We start from the raw sequence: 19,621 nt of genomic DNA, 5'->3' as shown, positions 1-19,621 counted from the left end.
TGTAAGTGATACAAAAATCGCATCAACAAGTACACCAATCTATTATCTCAAAGTGGAAGTTTTACTTTGAAGTCAAAATGGTACGAGCTTCTAGACCAGTGTGTCTATTGATCACTAACTTTAACACTGAGCAATGACATCCTTCAAAAAGATCCACGGCCACACAGACCAGTCCAATGTTTTAATTCACTAGTTATGCCAGTGTATTGCTAAATTCAAGGGCTATGACCAGGGAAAAGATATTCATTTGCTAAACCAAGAAAAAACAGCTTGCTCATAATCACTATATATAAAAATTAGATGACCAAGAGGAGAGTAAAATCTGCACAATAAGATTTTATCAAATGGCTTGACAATCTCACCTCTTTGTTGCTAATTTGGATGCCAAAAAATGGAGTAGTTCATCCCAAATATAATACCAAATACTACCTCTAAATATTCAAGCAACTCTAGTAGACTCGCTATTTTGGCATTCCTTTCTACTCAGCGCTTTGGCATGGAAGATGTAGTTCACAATCACATAAAAGGCTCCATAGATGTCCTACTGGCAGAGTACTCGCCGAGTAGCAAAAACTGGCCGAGTTATTTGGCTTGGCGAGTTCTTGCCAAAAACTCCCCAAGTTTTGGCCGAAAGCTAGGTTGTAGTTTTACAACAACACTTAAAGGCCAAAAATGGTTCAAATCAATTTCACTTCTTGTAATAAATAGTTTATTATATAAAAAACAAAGATGGTTTAAAAAGAGATTTTGTAGACAATCATTGAATAGATAAATGAATTCCTTATCATATGAAATTAACTGTTTTAACCATCAACGATTAATTGAAATAACCATGTTCAACTGAGATAACTATATCAATGATCAATTGAAATCACTAGATTAATGATTAACTGAAAATAATTGTATCAATGATCAATTGAAATAACTAGTTTAATGATTAACTGAAAATAACTGTATCAATGAGCAACTGAAATAACTAGATTAACGATTAACTACTAATTGAATATAACTGTATCATTGATCAATTGAAATAACTAGATTAACGATTAACTAAAAATAACTATATTAATGTTCAACTGAAATAACTAGATTAACGATTAACTGAAAATAACTGTATTTAACAATAACTATAATAACAATTAACTATCTTTTTCTACATACAAGTAAGGTAAATACTTAGCATGGAAAGAAGAAAAGAAATATGCAAGGATCTTGATGGGTCTTTAGCTGGTTGTGCAAGCCTTGGCTTTTGGTAAGAGGAGAAGCATTGACTTAGGCTTAACCTCCCAACTTCGGACCATACTTATCCCCACACAATCTATTGAATTAGAAAGGCCCTCCCTACCTCGGGATCGGGCTTGGGATACTTTTAGTCCGGCCACTTGAGCATTCTGGTGTTTAGAATGTCTGCACAGTTATGGACGGACATGTCTGCATAACTGGCACCACTGACATCAAGTGATCAATAGATGACAAACATGCCTTGAAACGACCTTGGCCAAGGTTTTTCTGATGGGTTCAATGACCCGATCACTACCGCTCAACTTGACAACATGGAAAACAACAATAGGGACAAGCATGAGCTATTAAGTAAGATTATTTATTTTATTTTATCATATCTGATTCCACTTCTATGTTCTTGCAAATTTCATCTCTCCTCTTCACCTTTTCCATGACTATATAGCTGGTGAGTCCTAGGTGCTTGAAAATTCAGAGCAATCAATTTTGTCCATTGATTCTCAAAGGATTCGTTGAAAAGTATAACTTATCACAAACTATGACTTGAAAGAATATGTTCTTTATGACTAGCAGAAACATCATTGAATTTTGATTTCCAAATGGTATATTTAAATCAGGATTTTATTGCATTTAAATAACTATTTTCTCAAGAGGTTCTATCCGATAATATCTAAAATGATTATATCTACAGTTTAGTTGTTATGGAAGTTGGAAACCAGTAGCAATTGATAAGGAAATATACAGTAATGATTGTTTATGTAACCTGAGACTATTTTGGAAAAGAAAAGAAAGTATGAGCCTAGCTGGCCGCTATGATTCAGCCCCTCCACAAACGTTCTTCAGGTGCAAAATCCAATGTATAAATGTGTCACGTCTTCTTCAAACAAGACTAAAAATAAAGACTTGGAATGCTATGGATGGCAGTGATTTTCAAATGATAATTGCAGGATATTAGTTGATGAATGGAACTTGGAAATGAGAGAGAGAGTCGGACTTGAGAAAGGAAGTCGGGTGCTTGAATAGATATATCCTCCTCTCACTCTCGACTTCTATTAAAAAGAAATAACGTGACTTCTTGGCTTCCGTAACATAAAGAAATATCTTGGCTCTTTGAACGCCAATTAAAATGCGAAGTGTTAAATCGGTTTTTAAAAGAAAAAGAAAAAATAAAGGTTGGAAGAAGATTTGAAGATTATAAATCGAAAAATATTATGGTTAATGTCTATCTACGTATATGTAGATATATTAATGAGGTGACATCATTTTATTATAAAGAAAATAATATTATGGTGTCACTTTATATTTATATCTATGTATACGTACATAGGTATATATTATAACAATATGGTGAAAGATCATTCAAAATCCTTTGAGGTACGTTTTATATTTTAATTAAATTATTTTATGTTTTAAATTGTTTATTTAATAGCGCATGCGGGTCCTTCAATTGTATCCTGAAGTTAGTCGCTTGGTCCTTGCCAAGGCAATTTAAGGGCATACCTGTCAATCCTGATGACTGGACTTGAGCTAGTATCCCATTTTGTTGATCTCGTTTAGCAATGCTTCCCCCCTTCATCTTCTCCTGCAGTCATCTGTGCAATACTTCCACGATAATAACAAGTTCCATAATAAATTCCATACAAACATTTAAAAGAATTTTAATTCTTAACCATAATTCTAAGATCAAGCAACAACTAAACATCACATGACAAATAATGATTAACGACCATCTTCATTAATTGTTAATACAACATATATAAATAACTACCTACTTCACGAGTATGAAAAAAAAATCCATTCAATCTAACGGCTATGAGAAAATTTAAAATTAGGTCAAAATTTGGGATGTAACACTTCTCATATCTTCACTTGTATTTTGTTGAGAGGGGGAAAATAGTCTTCCAAACACTTACAAACTGATTTCTATTGATTTGAAGTAGATTTGAGGTGGATTTGAGGTGATTTTTGAAGAGGATAACATCAATGATTTGGAGAGGCAGGCAATGGAGGAGGGGGGTGGATTTGGTTTTACAGTGGATTGCATTGAGTTGAATGAGTAGTCATTTCTAGTGCCAGGAGAAGCTAGACGCAGAATTACATCAGGTATGGAGGACAGTCCATATATTGAGTCAGACATGTGGAACGAGAAGGCACAGTCATGCCTGGTCCAGACTTTTACGACAAGACCCTCTAGGTCTACCTCTCACTTAGTTTTTGTTAGAGCTGGGAAGAGGAAGATATAATAGTAATAATGTATTTAGTTTTAGTTTTACTGTTACATAAATTATTTACTACTTCGCTTCCAACCATCGGCATTCCTCAGAAGAATGTGATTTTGTACCCACTTTGTGTTTAAATATATCTAAACTAAGCTTGTTTTTTGTGTTCTTGTGTTCTCCTTTATTGACTCATTGGATGCATCCTCTCATTGAATTATACAAAAAAATGCATTTCTAATTAAAATCTATCAATTTTTTAAGTTCCCAAGTTTTTTGCTGAAAACTGGCCGAGTCTTTCTTGAATTGTTTTTTCAAGCCTTGGCGAGTTTTCCAACTATTCAAGGCTCTACCATGCACCAATGGAATGAAAACCAGTGAAGAATATTTGATGGCACTCTTGAATCATGTCCCTTCTTGTCATGCAAATCATTTGATTGGTCACCTTAATGGAATCGACCAGTGCTCAGAACTTCTCTGTATCATGAGATAGTGCAAACAAAATATTATGCTTCTGCACAGCTACAGACTCAATGACTGAACATAGATTTGTTTAGTAAAGGGATTTGTCACTGGCCGGGCCAGTTTTGTAAGAACCAATCTACAGGACGGGACAATCACACACAGATCAAAATCAGTCCACCTTATTCACTTGTGCAAGGCACACTAATCATAAAAATGATTTTTCTTGGATCTCCGTTGCTCTGATACCATATTGAAAATATGTGGACAGAGAGAAGCTGCAAATATTTTACAAAATAGTCACTGATTTTTTCTACATATTGTTCAAATACAAACTACATATTTATGGGATTTCCATCTCCTATTTTATGGGGAACAACCCAAACAACCTCCTTAAATATTTATTTGTTTTAATAACTCAATATGTACCACTCTTCTCATAACCTTTTTAAAAAACCTTGTGGTTAGTAATATTATTGAGTTGTTTCTCAACAACTCAACATTATGGCACTTATTTAAATAAAGAAAAATTCTCATTTTCTACATCTATGTGAAGACTAATTCCCAACATGTTTATATCTTGTTTTATTTTTTATTTGAAAATCTCATGATTATGTGCACATTGAAAACTATTGAATAGTATATATCCTCACATTTGTAAATGTGCTTTATATTTTTCAGGGTGATACTCTAGATTACCTTGGAATACCAGGATTGCATATTGCTGGAGCACAAGGAGTTTTAGTCATTGCAGTTTGTCAATTTCTTCTCATGGTATGCACTTTACTTGGGGCTTTGACAGTAAAATTCATTTTGAAGTCTTTCAATGGACAAGCTATTTTTTGTGTTGAGAATGTTAGCATTATAGTGAATTGAAGCTAATGTTAATATTGATTAAATTCCACAAGCATATAATACATGTAAATGTTGATGAGGATGTTCACACACACACACACGCACACACGCACACACAGAGAGATTATTATAAACTTCTGTTTTGTATATTATCATTAAATGCTAATGCCGATCTAGTCTTAATATACAATTGGTCGTGTTAGAATCAAATGCCAATTAAGGATATTGATCGGCGCACACACAGACAGATTATTATAAACTTCTGTTTTGTATATTATCATTAAATGCTAATGCCGATCTAGTCTTAATATACAATTGGTCGTGTTAGAATCAAATGCCAATTAAGGATATTGATCGGCTATGTCTTTTGGATAATGTATCTTGAGACATGATCATGTAGGATCATGACTCTACATGGCATGAGCCACGCAGGGTCATGCCCCTACATAGGCATGCCTCTAAGTATCTGTATATATGCCGAGTTCAAGACTGCAGACAAATATCGATTACAACGGCAATATAACTCTCAGTCAAGAACATACGATCTGATATAAATATATATCTGCTATAAGCTTCAATCTGTTTTATACCTTCAGTCAGTTCACAAGAAATCTGCATACATCAGAACAGGGTTATTGATCTTTAGTACAAGATATATATAGAACAGAAATAAATCAGAAATTGATTTGAACATTACTCTAAACATTATATTATTCTGAAAATACAGTTTAGTTATTCTACGCCAATATCGATCTATGTATATTTAACATGGTATCAGAGCCAAATTGGTAGAGAGATTGTTAATCAAATTTCCTAAAATAAAATTGACATCATGGCAAACAATGTTAGAGTGAAGGATAGACTTGAAGGAGCAACAAACTTCTTCTCATGGAAAATTCGGATTACAATAATCCTCGAAGAATTGGAATTGGAATCATTCATTGAACCGGACATTTCAATACTTGAAGATGAGGCAGAAAAGGCCACTTAGAAAAGGCTAAATAACAAAGCTAGGAAGATTATTGTTGATTCATTAAAAGATCATAATCTTCCTTCCACATCAAACCTCAAGAAAGCATTTGAAGTATTTAAAACAATTAAGGATACATTTGGGATCAACAACTCAAGTAGATTGCTTACATTAAAAAATCAGCTTATGAATATAAAAATGGATAAAAGAGAGTCAATCTCATCCTACTTTGGAAGAATTTCTGAAATAAAAAATCAACTATTTTCTATTGGAAACAAAGTAGAAGATGAAGAATTATCCATAATAGCACTTAGAGGATTATCTATATCGTGGGAAGCGTTCATCCAAGTTGTCAGTAGACCATCAATACCAGCTTTTGATCAACTTAAAAATGATTGTACTTCAAAAGAATCAAGACTAATTTCGAGAGGGATCATTTCAAATCAAGAGGGAGAAAATCAAGCTCTTTTCTTAGTCTCTAATAACAGAGGGAAGAAGAAAAAATTCAAAGGAAAGAAAATGATAAGCGAAAAGGAAACAATAATTACAAAAGAAATGATTACTCCAAAGTTCAATGTTACAAGTGAGAAATTTGGACATACCTCCAGACTTTGTCCAGAAAGGGAAAAAATTCTAGCCTCCTTAGCTGAAACAAAAAAGTATGAAAATCTATTATTCTACTCAGCTCTATTAGGTGAGATGAAATCCAACGAAAATGTGTGGATAATAGAGTGGTGCATCCTGTCACATAATGTGATTTAGAGATAAGTTTGAAACTTTTGGGAGTTATACCATTGAAGGAGTCACCATTGGAGATAACTCCACCTATCCAGTAAAAAGAATTGGGACCTGTTCTATACAACTAAAAATTACGGTTACTCTAAACTTGAAAGATGTTCTTTTTGTACTTGGCTTAATACGGAATCTAGTATCCATCTTTGGACTTGCTGATGAAGGATATCAAGTCATCTTTAATGAAGACAAAGTTTTGTACTGGCCTAAAAATATTAATCTCAAGAATGCTATCACCATAGGGACTAGAGATGGAACCCTATATAAACTGTGTAACATTCAAAAGCAAGCCCCAAGTCACGAAATGACAAATCCTAATGAAATATGGGATAGAAGGCTCAAACATATTGGATTCAGTGCACTACCAAATATAGAAAAAATCACCACTAGAATACCTAACTTAAATTCAAACCATATAGGCATTTGTAAAGGATGTGCTCTAGGAAAGAATGTAAAAAGACCTTTTCCTCCTAGCAAACACAAGTCTAAATCAGTTCTAGAACTAATCCACATTGATTTATGTGGACCTATACCAACACTTTCTCTAGGAGGATTCTCATACTACATAATCTTTATTGATGATTTTTCTAGGAAAACGTGGATTTATTTTCTTAAGGTCAAAGAATCAAGTGAGGTTCTATTAAAATTTAAAGAGATCAAAGCAATTGTGGAAAATCAAACATCAAAAAGAATAAAAACTCCAAGATCAGAGAATGGGGGTGAATATAGTTTTGAAAATTTCGAAGACTTCTACACCTCTGTTGGGATTAAGAGGGAGTATATTGTACCTTATAATACCAACAGAATGGGGTAGTAGAAAGAAAAAACAATACCATTGTTGAAGCAACAAAAGCTATGCTGCATGATCAAAATTTACACTTCTCATTTTAGGCGTAGGCCACTAATACTACTGTATATATTCAAAACAGATGCCCACACTCAATCCTAGAAAACATAACTCCTGAAGAAGTCTCTACAGGAATTAAACCTGATCTAAGTCATCTCAGAATATTTGGCTGCCACATTTACATTCACATACCTAAAGAAAAGAGAACTAAGTTAGAACCATTCGGAAAGAAAGGAATATTTGTTGGGTACAGTGAAAACATCAAAGGGTATAGAGTCTATAAATCTGGGTAGAGATCAGTTGAAATTAGCAGAGATGTCAAATTTGAAGAAAACACTGCTTTGAAACTATCCACTAGCACATAAGATGAGCCCATCACAGAATTAGATGAAAATTTGCAAATTGAAAATCAGAGGGAGAACATATCAGAAGAGAATGAACTACTACCGGACACTGAAAACAGAGACATCTCTAATATCAAGAAAAGGCCTTTATGGGCAAGGAAAATGATTGAAGAAAATAATGTTGAACTAGATGAAATCTCTAGAGAGAGCAAGAAAACCAGAAATAAATCTTGTTACACTGCACTAGTAATTGAGCTTACAAAATCTGAACCATCAACTGTTGAAGAAGCCCTATCTTGTCAAGCATGGAAAGATGCTATGGTTGAAGAATACCAATCCATATTATAAAATGATGTTTGGGATATTGTACCTAGGCCAAAAGACAAATCAGTTGTTTCATCAAATTGGTTATACAAAATCAAATATGCTTTAGATTACAGTATTGAAGAACATAAAGCAAGGTTTGTTGCTCGTGGTTTTTCCCAAAAGACAGGTATTGATTGTCAGGAAACCTTTGCTCCAGTTGCTTGATACACTTTAATAAGGACAATCATTGCTATTGCAGTATCCAAAGGATGGAAGATATATCAAATGGATGTCAAGACTGCATTTCTCAATGGTGTCATTATTATTAATAAAGAAGTATATATTGAACAACTTTAAGGTTTTGTTATAAAAGATAAGAATCTATATGTATGTAAACTAAAGAGAGTTCTTTATGGCCTCAAACAAGCACCACGAGCTTGGTATGAAGGGATAGATAGCTACCTCTCCAAACTAGGATACTCCAAAAATGAAGTTGATCTTAACATATATTTCAAAATATTTAATGGTGACATATTAATACTTGTTTTATATGTTGATGATCTATTGATAACAGGTGAAGATCACTTAATTGAAAGATGCAGACAAGATCTTATGAATTTGAAATGATCTAGGCCTACTACACTATTTTTTGTGTCTAGAAGTATGTCAAAAGAAAGATCATATGTTTCTAAATCAAGGGAAGTACACCCATGGCATCTTGACTAGATTTGGGATGATGCACAAGAAACGTATAGCAACTTCGATGGAAACAAATCTACACAAACTAAAAGAAAAAGCTGTGAATTCAGAGTCTATTGACTCCACTCTCTACAAACAAATCATTGGATCACTTATGTATCTAGTAAATACTAGGCCTGATATCTGCTATGCCACCAATGTTTTAAGTGACTTCATGCGTGAACCAAAGAAGATTCTTTTGATGGCTGCTAAATATATCTTGAGGTATGTTACATCCCAAATTTTGACCTAATTTAAAATATAGCCTTTGAGGTTCACATGAAGTTAGTTGGTAGTTTAATTTGTTATAATCTTGCGAAATGGTAAGATGGTTAATCGTTCTAATTTCAAGTGAGGGTAACAAGTTAGTTGATCATTTATCACGAATTCATGGAATTGAGAAGATGGTTAACCGTTATGATTATTTATGATTAAATAATTTATTATGATAAAATAATTTAACTGCGGAGAATTTCCTTGCAGGAAACATATTGGAGGGGTTGAAGCATTGTCAAAAAAGAATTAGGCACAGGAGCATCACTATCATTGGGCAAATGGGTTGAGAACCTAGCGACTTGAAATAGGATACATCTGTGTGACCCGCACGAGCTATTTAAATAAATAAATTGAGAAACATAAAATAATTGAGTTAAAATATAAAACGTACATTTAAGGATTTTAATTGATCTTCATATTATTATAATAAATATTTATATACGTACATATAAATATAAAAATGAATTGAGATAATTATATTATAATAATTTAATAAATCGATGTCACCTGATTAATATATTTACTTGTATAAATATAAAATAATAATAATATTCGAGTTATAATCTTCCAACTCTATTTCTTTCCTTTTTAATATTCTTTGTTTTTAACCGATTAACACTTGGCATGATGAATCGATTTAAAACATTTGGAATTTGAATTGGCTATAATCTTTTTAAATTGATAGAAGCCGAGGAGCCACGACTAGTGTTTAAGAGAAGCCGTGAATCAACCAAGACGACATCTCTCTTTCCATTGTCTGCTACATTCCCATTTAAAGCCAAGAACATTCATTCCCAGCTGAAACATTATGTCGACTAGACAACCAATATTACTCTGTTCTTCCCTTACTCCGCCAGCATTTTGGAATCTGCGAATCAAGTCTCAAACCGGCGGGCAAGACAAATCGCCAACAGGAGTTCCGATCGAGGACAGGATGAGCCACATCTAGACAAACCTCAAGCCCAATCTTAGGTCGTGAATACGTGTATTCGTGTTTCATAGTTCCTTTCTTTTCTGAGTATAAGTCCGACTGCATCTGGCTTTACAAGGCTAGGACTGAGACTAATACAATACATACCTTCCTATTTCATAATTCTTCTTTTTCTAAGTAGAAGTTTGACTGCAGCCAACTATACATTGTTTTAACACAAAATACCTTGCTGATGGTCTCTTGCATTTCATAGAGTTCATTGAAGATCTTCTTAGTTTTATCTTTGTGATTGTAACATCATTTATGAAATTGAATGGTAGTTGTAGAAACTTAAATGATTATATGAATCAACATCAATAACCATGCTATCATAATTTTTGAAACAAAGATCATAATACTTTTAGATTCTTTAACACCTAGGATTCACTAGCAATGAAGCCATGAAATGGTGAAGAGGTGTAAATAAAAATAGAATGTTCATAATCTTACAGACACCTAGGATTCACTGGCAATGAAGCCATGAAATGGTGTAAATAAAAATAGAATGTTCATAATCTTATAGACACCCAGGATTCACCGTCAAAGAAGCCATGAAATGGTGAAGAGGTGTAAATAAAATAGAATAATCAAGCACCTAGGATTCACTGGCAAAGAAACCATGAAATGGTGAAGAGGTGGAATGAATCTGCAAGAACGCAAAAGAGAAATCGGATATGATTAAATTAATTAATTAAACAATAAATTCTGTCATCTTTAAGAATATCTTTTTCAAATCACAGATTGTGATAAGTTAGAACATATATGTTATTCATGTATTTGTTGGGAATCATCAGACAGAGCTTATTGTACTGAGATCTGAGCACCTACAATTCACCGACTATATAGCCATGGAAAGGGTGAAGAGGTGAGATGGAGTCTGCAATGACTTAGAAAATAAAAGTTAGATTTGATACATTAAATCTAAAATAATATCATGCATAATCTTGTTATTGTAACTCTTGCTGTCAAGTCGAATGGTGTATTTAAATACTAGGATGCTTAGTAGATGACAGATGTTCCAAGTCCAATTCTGGGTAGGGAGGGCCTTTCTCGTTGGAGATTGTGTGGGGAATAAGTTAAGGTCCAAGGTTGGGTGGTTAAGCCCCTAACAATGTTTCACCTCTTCCCAAGTTATCGGACGTACAACAAACAAAGATAAGTTATACATTCAGTTAGTTACCGAAAATAGGTATTTTACTTTTATGATGTATATGCATGACTAAGGTAAGATTAATTGAGTTTTATCATTATTATAGTTACTTTACACTTAGTTGCAAGGGATAGATTTATCAGATGGATTGTTATCTCAGTCTTTTATTTATATGAATATAGAATATGAGCAAATCTTTTAATCTTAAGTTATTGCCACAGTTAAGAAATTGAAAGGAAAGGAATGATACAATGGTATTTGAAGCCCTAATTGAATCAGTGGTATCTGGAGCCCTAAATGGTATAGTGGTATTTGAAGCCCTAATTGAATTCCGTGGTATCCGAAGCCCTAATTGATACAGTGATATTTGATGCTCTAAATGATCTAGTGGTAATTGAAGCCTAAGTGATACAATGGTATCTGAAGCCCTAAATGATCCAATGGTAATCGATGCCCTAATTGATACGGTGGTTGGTGATTCCCTAATTTTATATAGTGGTATTTAATAGTAATCGTTATCTAATTTTGATATAGCAGTATTAAATGGTAGTCGTTATATGATTTTGTTATAGTGGTATTTGTGGACTAAGGGTGATTGTAGAAGCCTTCTTACAATGATTTATCGGTTCAAATTTCATGGTAAATTCATTGATGCTGTTTTAAGTTCTTAGTTAAGAAATTTTGTCTAACTGATTTTAATGGTAAGTCTCATTCACATGAACATGACTGATACAACCGTCTTCCTATGAAATTGAAGTAATAACTATATTTCTATGAGTATGTTAGTTGTTAATTAAGACGCAGGAAAACTAGTTGTTACAAGATATCTATGTGGCACTATTGGTCTTGGTTTGAAGTACAAAAATGTTGAGATTAAAATTGAAGGATATACTGATTCTAATTGGGCTGGTTGTTCCATAAACCGCACGAGTACTATAGGCTGTTGCTTCAGTCTTGGATCGACAATGTTATCCTGATTCTGTAGAAAACAACCAATAGTTGCCTTGAGTTCCATCGAAGCTGAATATATGGCAGCTTCCATAGGAGATTTCGAAGCAGTATGGCTGAGAAAGCTATTATTTGGACTCTTTGGAAAGCAACTGAGTCCTACGGTGATTCATTGTGATAACCAGAGCTGCAACAAACTTTTTGCTAATCCTGTCTTCCAAAATCGATCAAAGCACATCGAGACTCCTTACCATTACATAAGAGACATGGTTGACAAAAATGTTATCAAGCTGATTTATATCAACACTAATGAGCAAAATGTTGACATTTTCACCAAGCCTCTTGCAACGTTGAAAATAGAGTGCTTCAGAGGTAAACTTGGTATGACAAATTTGTAAATACATTTGTAAGTTAATAGATTTATGAATAATTGAAAATTAGATTGTTTGCAAACTTGTGTTATGAAAGGTGATGATCTTTCATATGTGTAAGGTCACTATTGTAAGGTAATGACCTTATCAATAGTTGATCTATCTCCTGACACCAAAATGTGTTGGAGCTAAGTGTTATCATGGTTCTTCGGGCCAGATTTTGCCGGACACCTTAATAACCATCATTGTTCTTCGGGCCGGATTTTGCCAAACACCATGAAAATCAATTTGTTATGGTTCTTCGGGCCGGATCTTGCCGAACACTAACTTAATAGACCACAGTTAAGGTGGTATTTAATCTTGTATTACATTTGCTTCAATTCCCTCCTTGCTAAAGAGGGAGTGTTGAGAATGTTAGCATTATAGTAAATTGAAGCTAATGTTAATATTGATTAAATTCCATAAGCATATAATACATGTAAATGTTGATGAGAATGTTCATACACATACACATATATATATACACACATTATAATTTATTATAAACTTTTGTTTTGTATATTATCATTAAATGCTAATGCCGATCTAGTCTTAATATACAATCGGTTGTGTTAGAATCAAATGCCGATTAAGGATATTGATTGGCTATGTCTTTTGGACAATGTATCTTGAGACATGACCACATAGGGTCATGCCCCTACATGGGCATGTCCCTAAGTATCTGTACATATGCCGAGTTCAAGACTGCAGACAAATATTAATCACAACAGCAATATAAGTCTCAGTCAAGAACATACAATCTGATATAAATATATATCCGCTATAAGCTTCGATCTGTTTTATACCTTCAGTCAGTTCAAAAGAAATCTGCATACATCAGAACAGGGTTATTGATATTTAGTACAAGATATATATAGAACAGAAATAAATCAGAAATTGATTTGAACATTACTCTAAACATTATATTATTCTGAAAATACAGTTTAGTTATTCTACACCAATATCGATCTATGTACATTCAACATTTTGCAATTCAAACTCAAGTGAGTAAATGAACATTTGATCATTTGTGTTAGCAGTAAACATATTGAGATTTCTATATGTTGACTGGAGAAAGGATACAATTCTTCAACTGGATGCTAATGGACATTGTTCTGATGGCAATTAATCAGTAAAGAGTTTTTACATTGTATGGCCTGGGATTATTTCTAGTAACTGTGTTTATACACTATATAGGTTATAACTATTCCCTTCATATGCCCTAAAGCATAAGCAAAGAAGAGTCTCGTGCCCTTGCTTTCTGAAAGAAGCTTTTTCATTCGTACTTCAATAATTAAATTCATTAAATATTTACTTATCTTTTTTTTGGAAGGATTTTGTTTGTGTTTCGTTGCTTACGGTATCTTCTTTTAGCTTTGATAGTCCCATTTATTCACATATATTTGTACTTATTTTTTAATTTCAGGGAGAAATTAGAAACCATGAAATATATCTTCGTTGGGAAAAATTCAAAGGATATCCTTCTAAACCAGTTCTTTTAGATTTTGATAAAAAATAAAACATACCCTAGTGTGGGTGAATTGGGAGAAATTAGAAACCATGAAATATATCTTTCTTGGGAAAAATTCAAAGGATATCCTTCTTAACCAGTTCTTTTAGATTTTGATAAAAAATAATAAATACCCTAGTGTGGGTTAATTGGCAGTCTAGTTTGTTTTTGATATTGGTCGTAAGGTTGAAACCCAAGGGTACAAAAGTTAGACAGCATGTAAAGTAAGTGGAAACAAATCTTCTTTTAGACTTCCACAAAAAGAGTTCAGTACAGGTTGCAGTTCAAGCAAGTGTTTTTATAGACTATCTTAAAACTTGTAGGTTTGATTGTTGGAGACATCACTTGGGGATTGTCTCTTAGAACAATCCCATTCAGAAAATGCTTAGAAGTTTAAGACAGCATGATGAAAGGCTGTCTAAGTTTGACCCCTTAAAACCACTTAGGAAGTCCTGAAATTTGCAAAATCAAAAGTTGAAATAGTTCCAGAAATTTTAGAAAGAAGTTTTTTTTATCAGTTTGATGCTTAAGACAAACCCACAGGTGAAACATGACATTTTCTATTTATACAGACTTCATTTTCTTGCCAAAATAGCTGTCATTGAATTGCCCTTAAAATGTATGAAATCAGATGTGATCATCTAGCATTGAAGAGAGAGCTGAGTGAAAGATTTAAAATATAAAACGGCAAATTTTATCAGGTAATATACTCATCACAATGTATTTATAAAAATATGGAATCGATTGTCACAACTTAAAACATCATCAGTTCGTATGACAGCAATTATTACAGTTACATTGACTTTAACTGTACTAGTCTTATTTCACAATGAACCAAAAGTGCAGGTCTCATAATTACGTTAATAGCTTACAGAGCAGACTGTCTTACACCTATGAGATACTGAAATATTGATCCACTACTAATTCAAACAGACTCGACACCTTCCAGTATTGCTCAAACAACTGCCTGTAGAAGATATCTTGTGAGATCTTTTGCCTTTGTTAGTGTGTTTTCTGCTCCACAATAGTTCGCTGGTAAGATGGTATCTCTGCCACCAGTGCTGGTCCGATCTTACTGGCTCAGCCCTATCGGAGACAAAGGCAAAGACAGCCTAGTCAATTGCAGTCTAGGCTCAATGTGCAATCACTAGTGCTCTTCCTGCTTCGATTCCAAGGCTTCACCTCCAAGCACCTTACTCTGATCTACAATTAGGGGCTGCTGTTAATTTTTTTGTTAGCTTATAAAGCTTAATGCAAGGAATTACCAGTGTATGGGGATCCTCCTACCTGGTGAAAGCTGACAGTCGTGCATCCCACCAACTTGCGTCTATAGATTCTTCCACATCAACCATACCTAAACTAAAACAAGCTTCACCTTTAATTAGGCACTCCTACATAAGTTGGTCCAAAAATACATTAATATGTTTTATACTAGTTCCTTTTCATTTCAATTTAGTTTCAAACATTCTGATTAGTGTATTTCATTTCAGTTTCGTCTCATCTTATTCAGCACCTGACAAATGAATCAGTTTTTGGTTGAGTTGTCAAGGTTGTGCGCACTCTTTTTCTCCGTGCATGAATATTGGTTCCTTCTCATAGTAATAAGCTTTCTTAAGTTTGTTGTCAACTAGAGTTTCCTTGTATTTGGATTTAGTTACCATTTCTTGGAAACCTTTGTGGATGCTGAAATGACTTATGGGCAATTGATACATCTAAAAACAGTTTCTAATTGATACGAAACAAACTGTACTGGCTAGACAAGAATACAAAAGTTTTGAAAAGAAGAGTTCCGAGCAGAAAATTAGCCAGGGACAGATGTTTTTATTTTTGTAGTGGGTTAGAGTTTCCTTTTTGCACTTGAAGAACATGCTTCAAAATACTATTCTTTCGAGTCTAAGTGTATCACCATTTTCGCCTGCATGCATACATATACACAGAGAAACAGGCACATATACATACAGTAAATGGCAAAAACATGGATTCCTTGTGATGTGGGGAAACTAGCAAATAAAACCAAAGTTTCAAACTGTAAACACCTGGCCTCACAACTGAGGAATGACATATATGTATGTATTTTTCCAAATATTCACTCTTACATTTCATAGGGTTGCAGATTTAAAATGAATAGTACACATGCAGTTAAACTCGTGTGACCCTGATTTTTTAACTTGTCTTGGTTTTGTTTTTCATCTGCAATGCTAGCACTATATTCCCTTGTCTTAGTATTCAGAAAATGAATATACTTGTCATAATATTTTTCTCAGAAGCCGATGCAGGCTTCCTGGCTGGAGAGGTGGAAACAGAAATGGATGGATGCAGATTCTGGAGCAGAGGTGGCCATAAGCTGGGCGGAAGCCACTCCCCGCCAGCTTCCACCCACATCCGGGTGCCTCCAACAGCACACTGTAATTTCCAACATAGCATACACAATAATCTGCATCAATCTTATTCCGTACGGCATTATTACAAACTAATTGGAAAACATTTGCTTGATATTAACAGAGACCGAGAGGTCAATTTATACAAGAGGTTGAACGATTTTTCCTTAGGAAACAATTGTAAAGATTAGAAACATTCTACAGAAAACTAAATATTAGAAACATTTCTAATATTTATAGAAGATTACAATAGATAACCATTAGAAACTAAAGAGATGATAGAAATTATCTATTATCGTAATACCCTCCCTTAATGGTTAATCTATCCAAAACATGAAGCTGTCAAAAAGCATAAAAGGCAGACTATGTTTGCTCAAGGGGCTCCGCACTGTTTTCTTTGGGCTGCGAACCAAATTGCTTAGATAGGGCAGCTAAGTGCTCTCAACATTCAATCTTCAGGTGCACATACTACTTGTAATAGTTGCATTTAATGTTCTTTTTCTAGGAGCCTTCTGAATTTGGAGCAGAGGATGTCTGCTGAGAAGATTGCTGATGAACCATAGCCACCTTATTGTTTTTGCAATATTCGAAGATGGTTAGCATCTGTTGTTTCCACGTGCCATAATGGCGACCGTTGAACTTTTGATTTCCCTTGAGAAAAATATTAGTTAGAGATGCCATAGCGCGTTTTTCAGTAAAAAAACATGAAAGTCCTTGAAGGCATGTTCTTCGAGGTAAAAAAATGGAAGCCCTAGAAAATTTGAAGGATGAACTAGAAGAGCTCGAAAAACCCAAAAAGAGTATGTAGTCGGTTTTTGGATTCGCTGGCTTGAAAATCAAGGCACAAAAATTGAGACACCTAAAAAATCAGACAACCTAGTTGAACTCTCGAAAAACCCACCAAGAACCTAATCTGTAATTATTTTTATCCGGTACAGAAAATTAGGGTTTTGAACAAAAACGACCTTGGCTTCAAAAAATCTTCAAAAAATGGCAAAAATGTGGAGGAAAAAATAGACGGATCTGGATAGAAATGGGTTGCAGAACCAAACTGGAAGTTGGCGGATTTAGATCTCTCAGAACGGAAAGCCTAGTTGGATTATAGAGAGAGTTGGAAGCAAATATGTATGTAAATAATTTAAAAAATAGAAGGCAGATAATTTCAATTAAGAAATTATAATTAATTTCGAAAAAATTTAGAATATTGACTCTGATAACATATTACAAAGTAATTGGAAAATATTTCCTCAATATTAACATAGATCGAGAGGTAAATTTATACAAGAGGTTGAACATTGTTTCCTTGGGAAACAATCGTAAAGAATAGAAACATTCTATTCTAGAAACAAAAAACTAAATATTAGAAACATTCTAATATTTACAGAAGATTACAATAGATAACCATTAGAAACTAAACAAAGATAATAGAAACTATCTATTATTGTAGTAGGCATACATAGAAGACGGCATAATCAAATTAAAACGCCCTACCAAATATTGAAAGACCGGCAGTTACAAACCCCTTATGCATAATACATATCAAACACTGCCTTAAAATTTAGCACCATTGATCTTCAATGATTCTCGGAAAAGGAAGAGTTGACCGTATGAAGAATGACCACACCTCAGTATAAACATCGGTACATATCGCTTACACAGTGGCAACAGGTAATCGAACCAATAGATAGACAAATAATCAAGCAGATCCTTGACCCAAGTATGAAAACAAGAAGGAAACCGACGCATAGAACAATATAAACTCATACTTAACATGAAGTAACAAAACATGAACTGTCGAGCCTTGCCAAAATACCAGAAGAAAACGAAAGAGGCTGAACGACAATAGCAAGAGTCTACCTCGAACTAAGGAAGGAATGTTGGAAATGTTTTACCTTTTATATTTCTAAGTTTCTTTCGTGTTTTTGCATATATATTATATGGATCCATACGCATCTGCATCCCTCAAAAAGAAATTTCTCGCATCTGCGCACCTGCTTCCAGCATTCGCATTCTGATCTGCATTCGAATTGGTAACTTAGGTATTTTAAAAATATTCACTCTTAGATATCATAGGGATTACAGAATTAATGAATAGCACACATGTGCTTAAACTCATCTGACCCTGATATTCTAACTCGTCTTAGTTTTTCATTAGCTTTATACAGCTGACAAAGATTCATTGTAATTTAGTTTGACTAGCATGAGCAAAACTTATGATTATCTGAGTAATACCAGTCTGCCATTTTAGTGTCATTGTCACATATTTATTAGGTTCTCTAAATTTTTCTATTATGAAGGTAGTTAGCTGTACTGTAGCTCCATGTTTATTTAAACCTGCTCTGGGTCTTATCAGAGAGAGAGAGAGAGATTTATTTCAATTATAATATTAAACTCTGGAAATTATAAACTATTTTGTTACATTTAAATTGACATTTAGCATCCTGTCCACAGGTTGGTCCTGAGTATGCAAGGTACTGTGGAATTGAAGCCTTAGAACCACTGGGCATCTATTTACCAGGAGATAAAAATTATCCAGGGGGAATATTGTTTGATCCCTTAGGTCTATCAAATGATTCTGTTGCCTTTGAGGATCTGAAGGTGAAAGAAATAAAGAATGGACGTCTAGCCATGGTGGCTTGGCTAGGCTTCTATGCACAAGCTGCCCTTACAGGAAAAGGGCCTATAGAAAATTTACGGGATCACATAAGTGATCCTGTTCATAACAATGTGGTAACTTGTATAAGCAGCATTTTGTCAAAGGTACATTAGTTATCTATATTTTACATTCTATGTAGATTTTCTGAAGCTGAATATATTTTTTGTTAAAGGATTCTCCCTTTAGTTTGGTCTTGAAATTTCTAGTAAGCAGCATTTTCCAGGTGTGGTACTTAATACTGTTTTACCTCCTATTGTAATAGTTTGAACTGAAAGTTGAAGCTAATAATATTGTGTTAATAAGTCTTTATTTTAGTACTGGATTTTCTAATAAGCAGCATTTGTCAAAGGTTTATTATGTATTTTATTGATAATCAATAATATAATTCTCCGTTCCATTCTCCCATAGAGCCTACAAATATATAGGAAGACTAAAGACAACCGTTTGATCTAAAATAGTACTCTTGGGTCACAAATAATAACCGATATCATAAGTTGTTCCAACAAACAACATACATTTACAAGAAGACAAAAATAAATAAAATAATCTATTTG

At 33.8% G+C, this 19,621-nt stretch overlaps 1 protein-coding gene across 1 annotated transcript in view; it reads left to right on the top strand.

Annotated features, from left to right (window-relative positions):
* The window catches only part of LOC149563718 (Chlorophyll A-B binding family protein), a 53,100-nt gene extending 33,719 nt beyond the window's left edge, over positions 1-19,381 (top strand). Inside the window, exons 5-6 of the mRNA XM_089826856.1 lie at positions 4,599-4,691; positions 18,863-19,381. Of these exons, the coding sequence (XP_089682982.1) occupies positions 4,599-4,691; positions 18,863-19,180 (411 nt within the window). The 3' untranslated portion in view covers positions 19,181-19,381. The remainder of the gene's footprint in view (positions 1-4,598; positions 4,692-18,862) is intronic.
* The last annotated feature ends 240 nt before the right edge of the window (positions 19,382-19,621 follow it).

The sequence above is a fragment of the Cupressus sempervirens genome, chromosome 4, assembly GCF_028749045.1.
Source record: "Cupressus sempervirens isolate cs-2001-9-10 chromosome 4, ASM2874904v1, whole genome shotgun sequence".
Classification (NCBI taxonomy): domain Eukaryota; kingdom Viridiplantae; phylum Streptophyta; class Pinopsida; order Cupressales; family Cupressaceae; genus Cupressus; species Cupressus sempervirens.
This window is presented reverse-complemented; position numbering and strand designations above follow the sequence as displayed.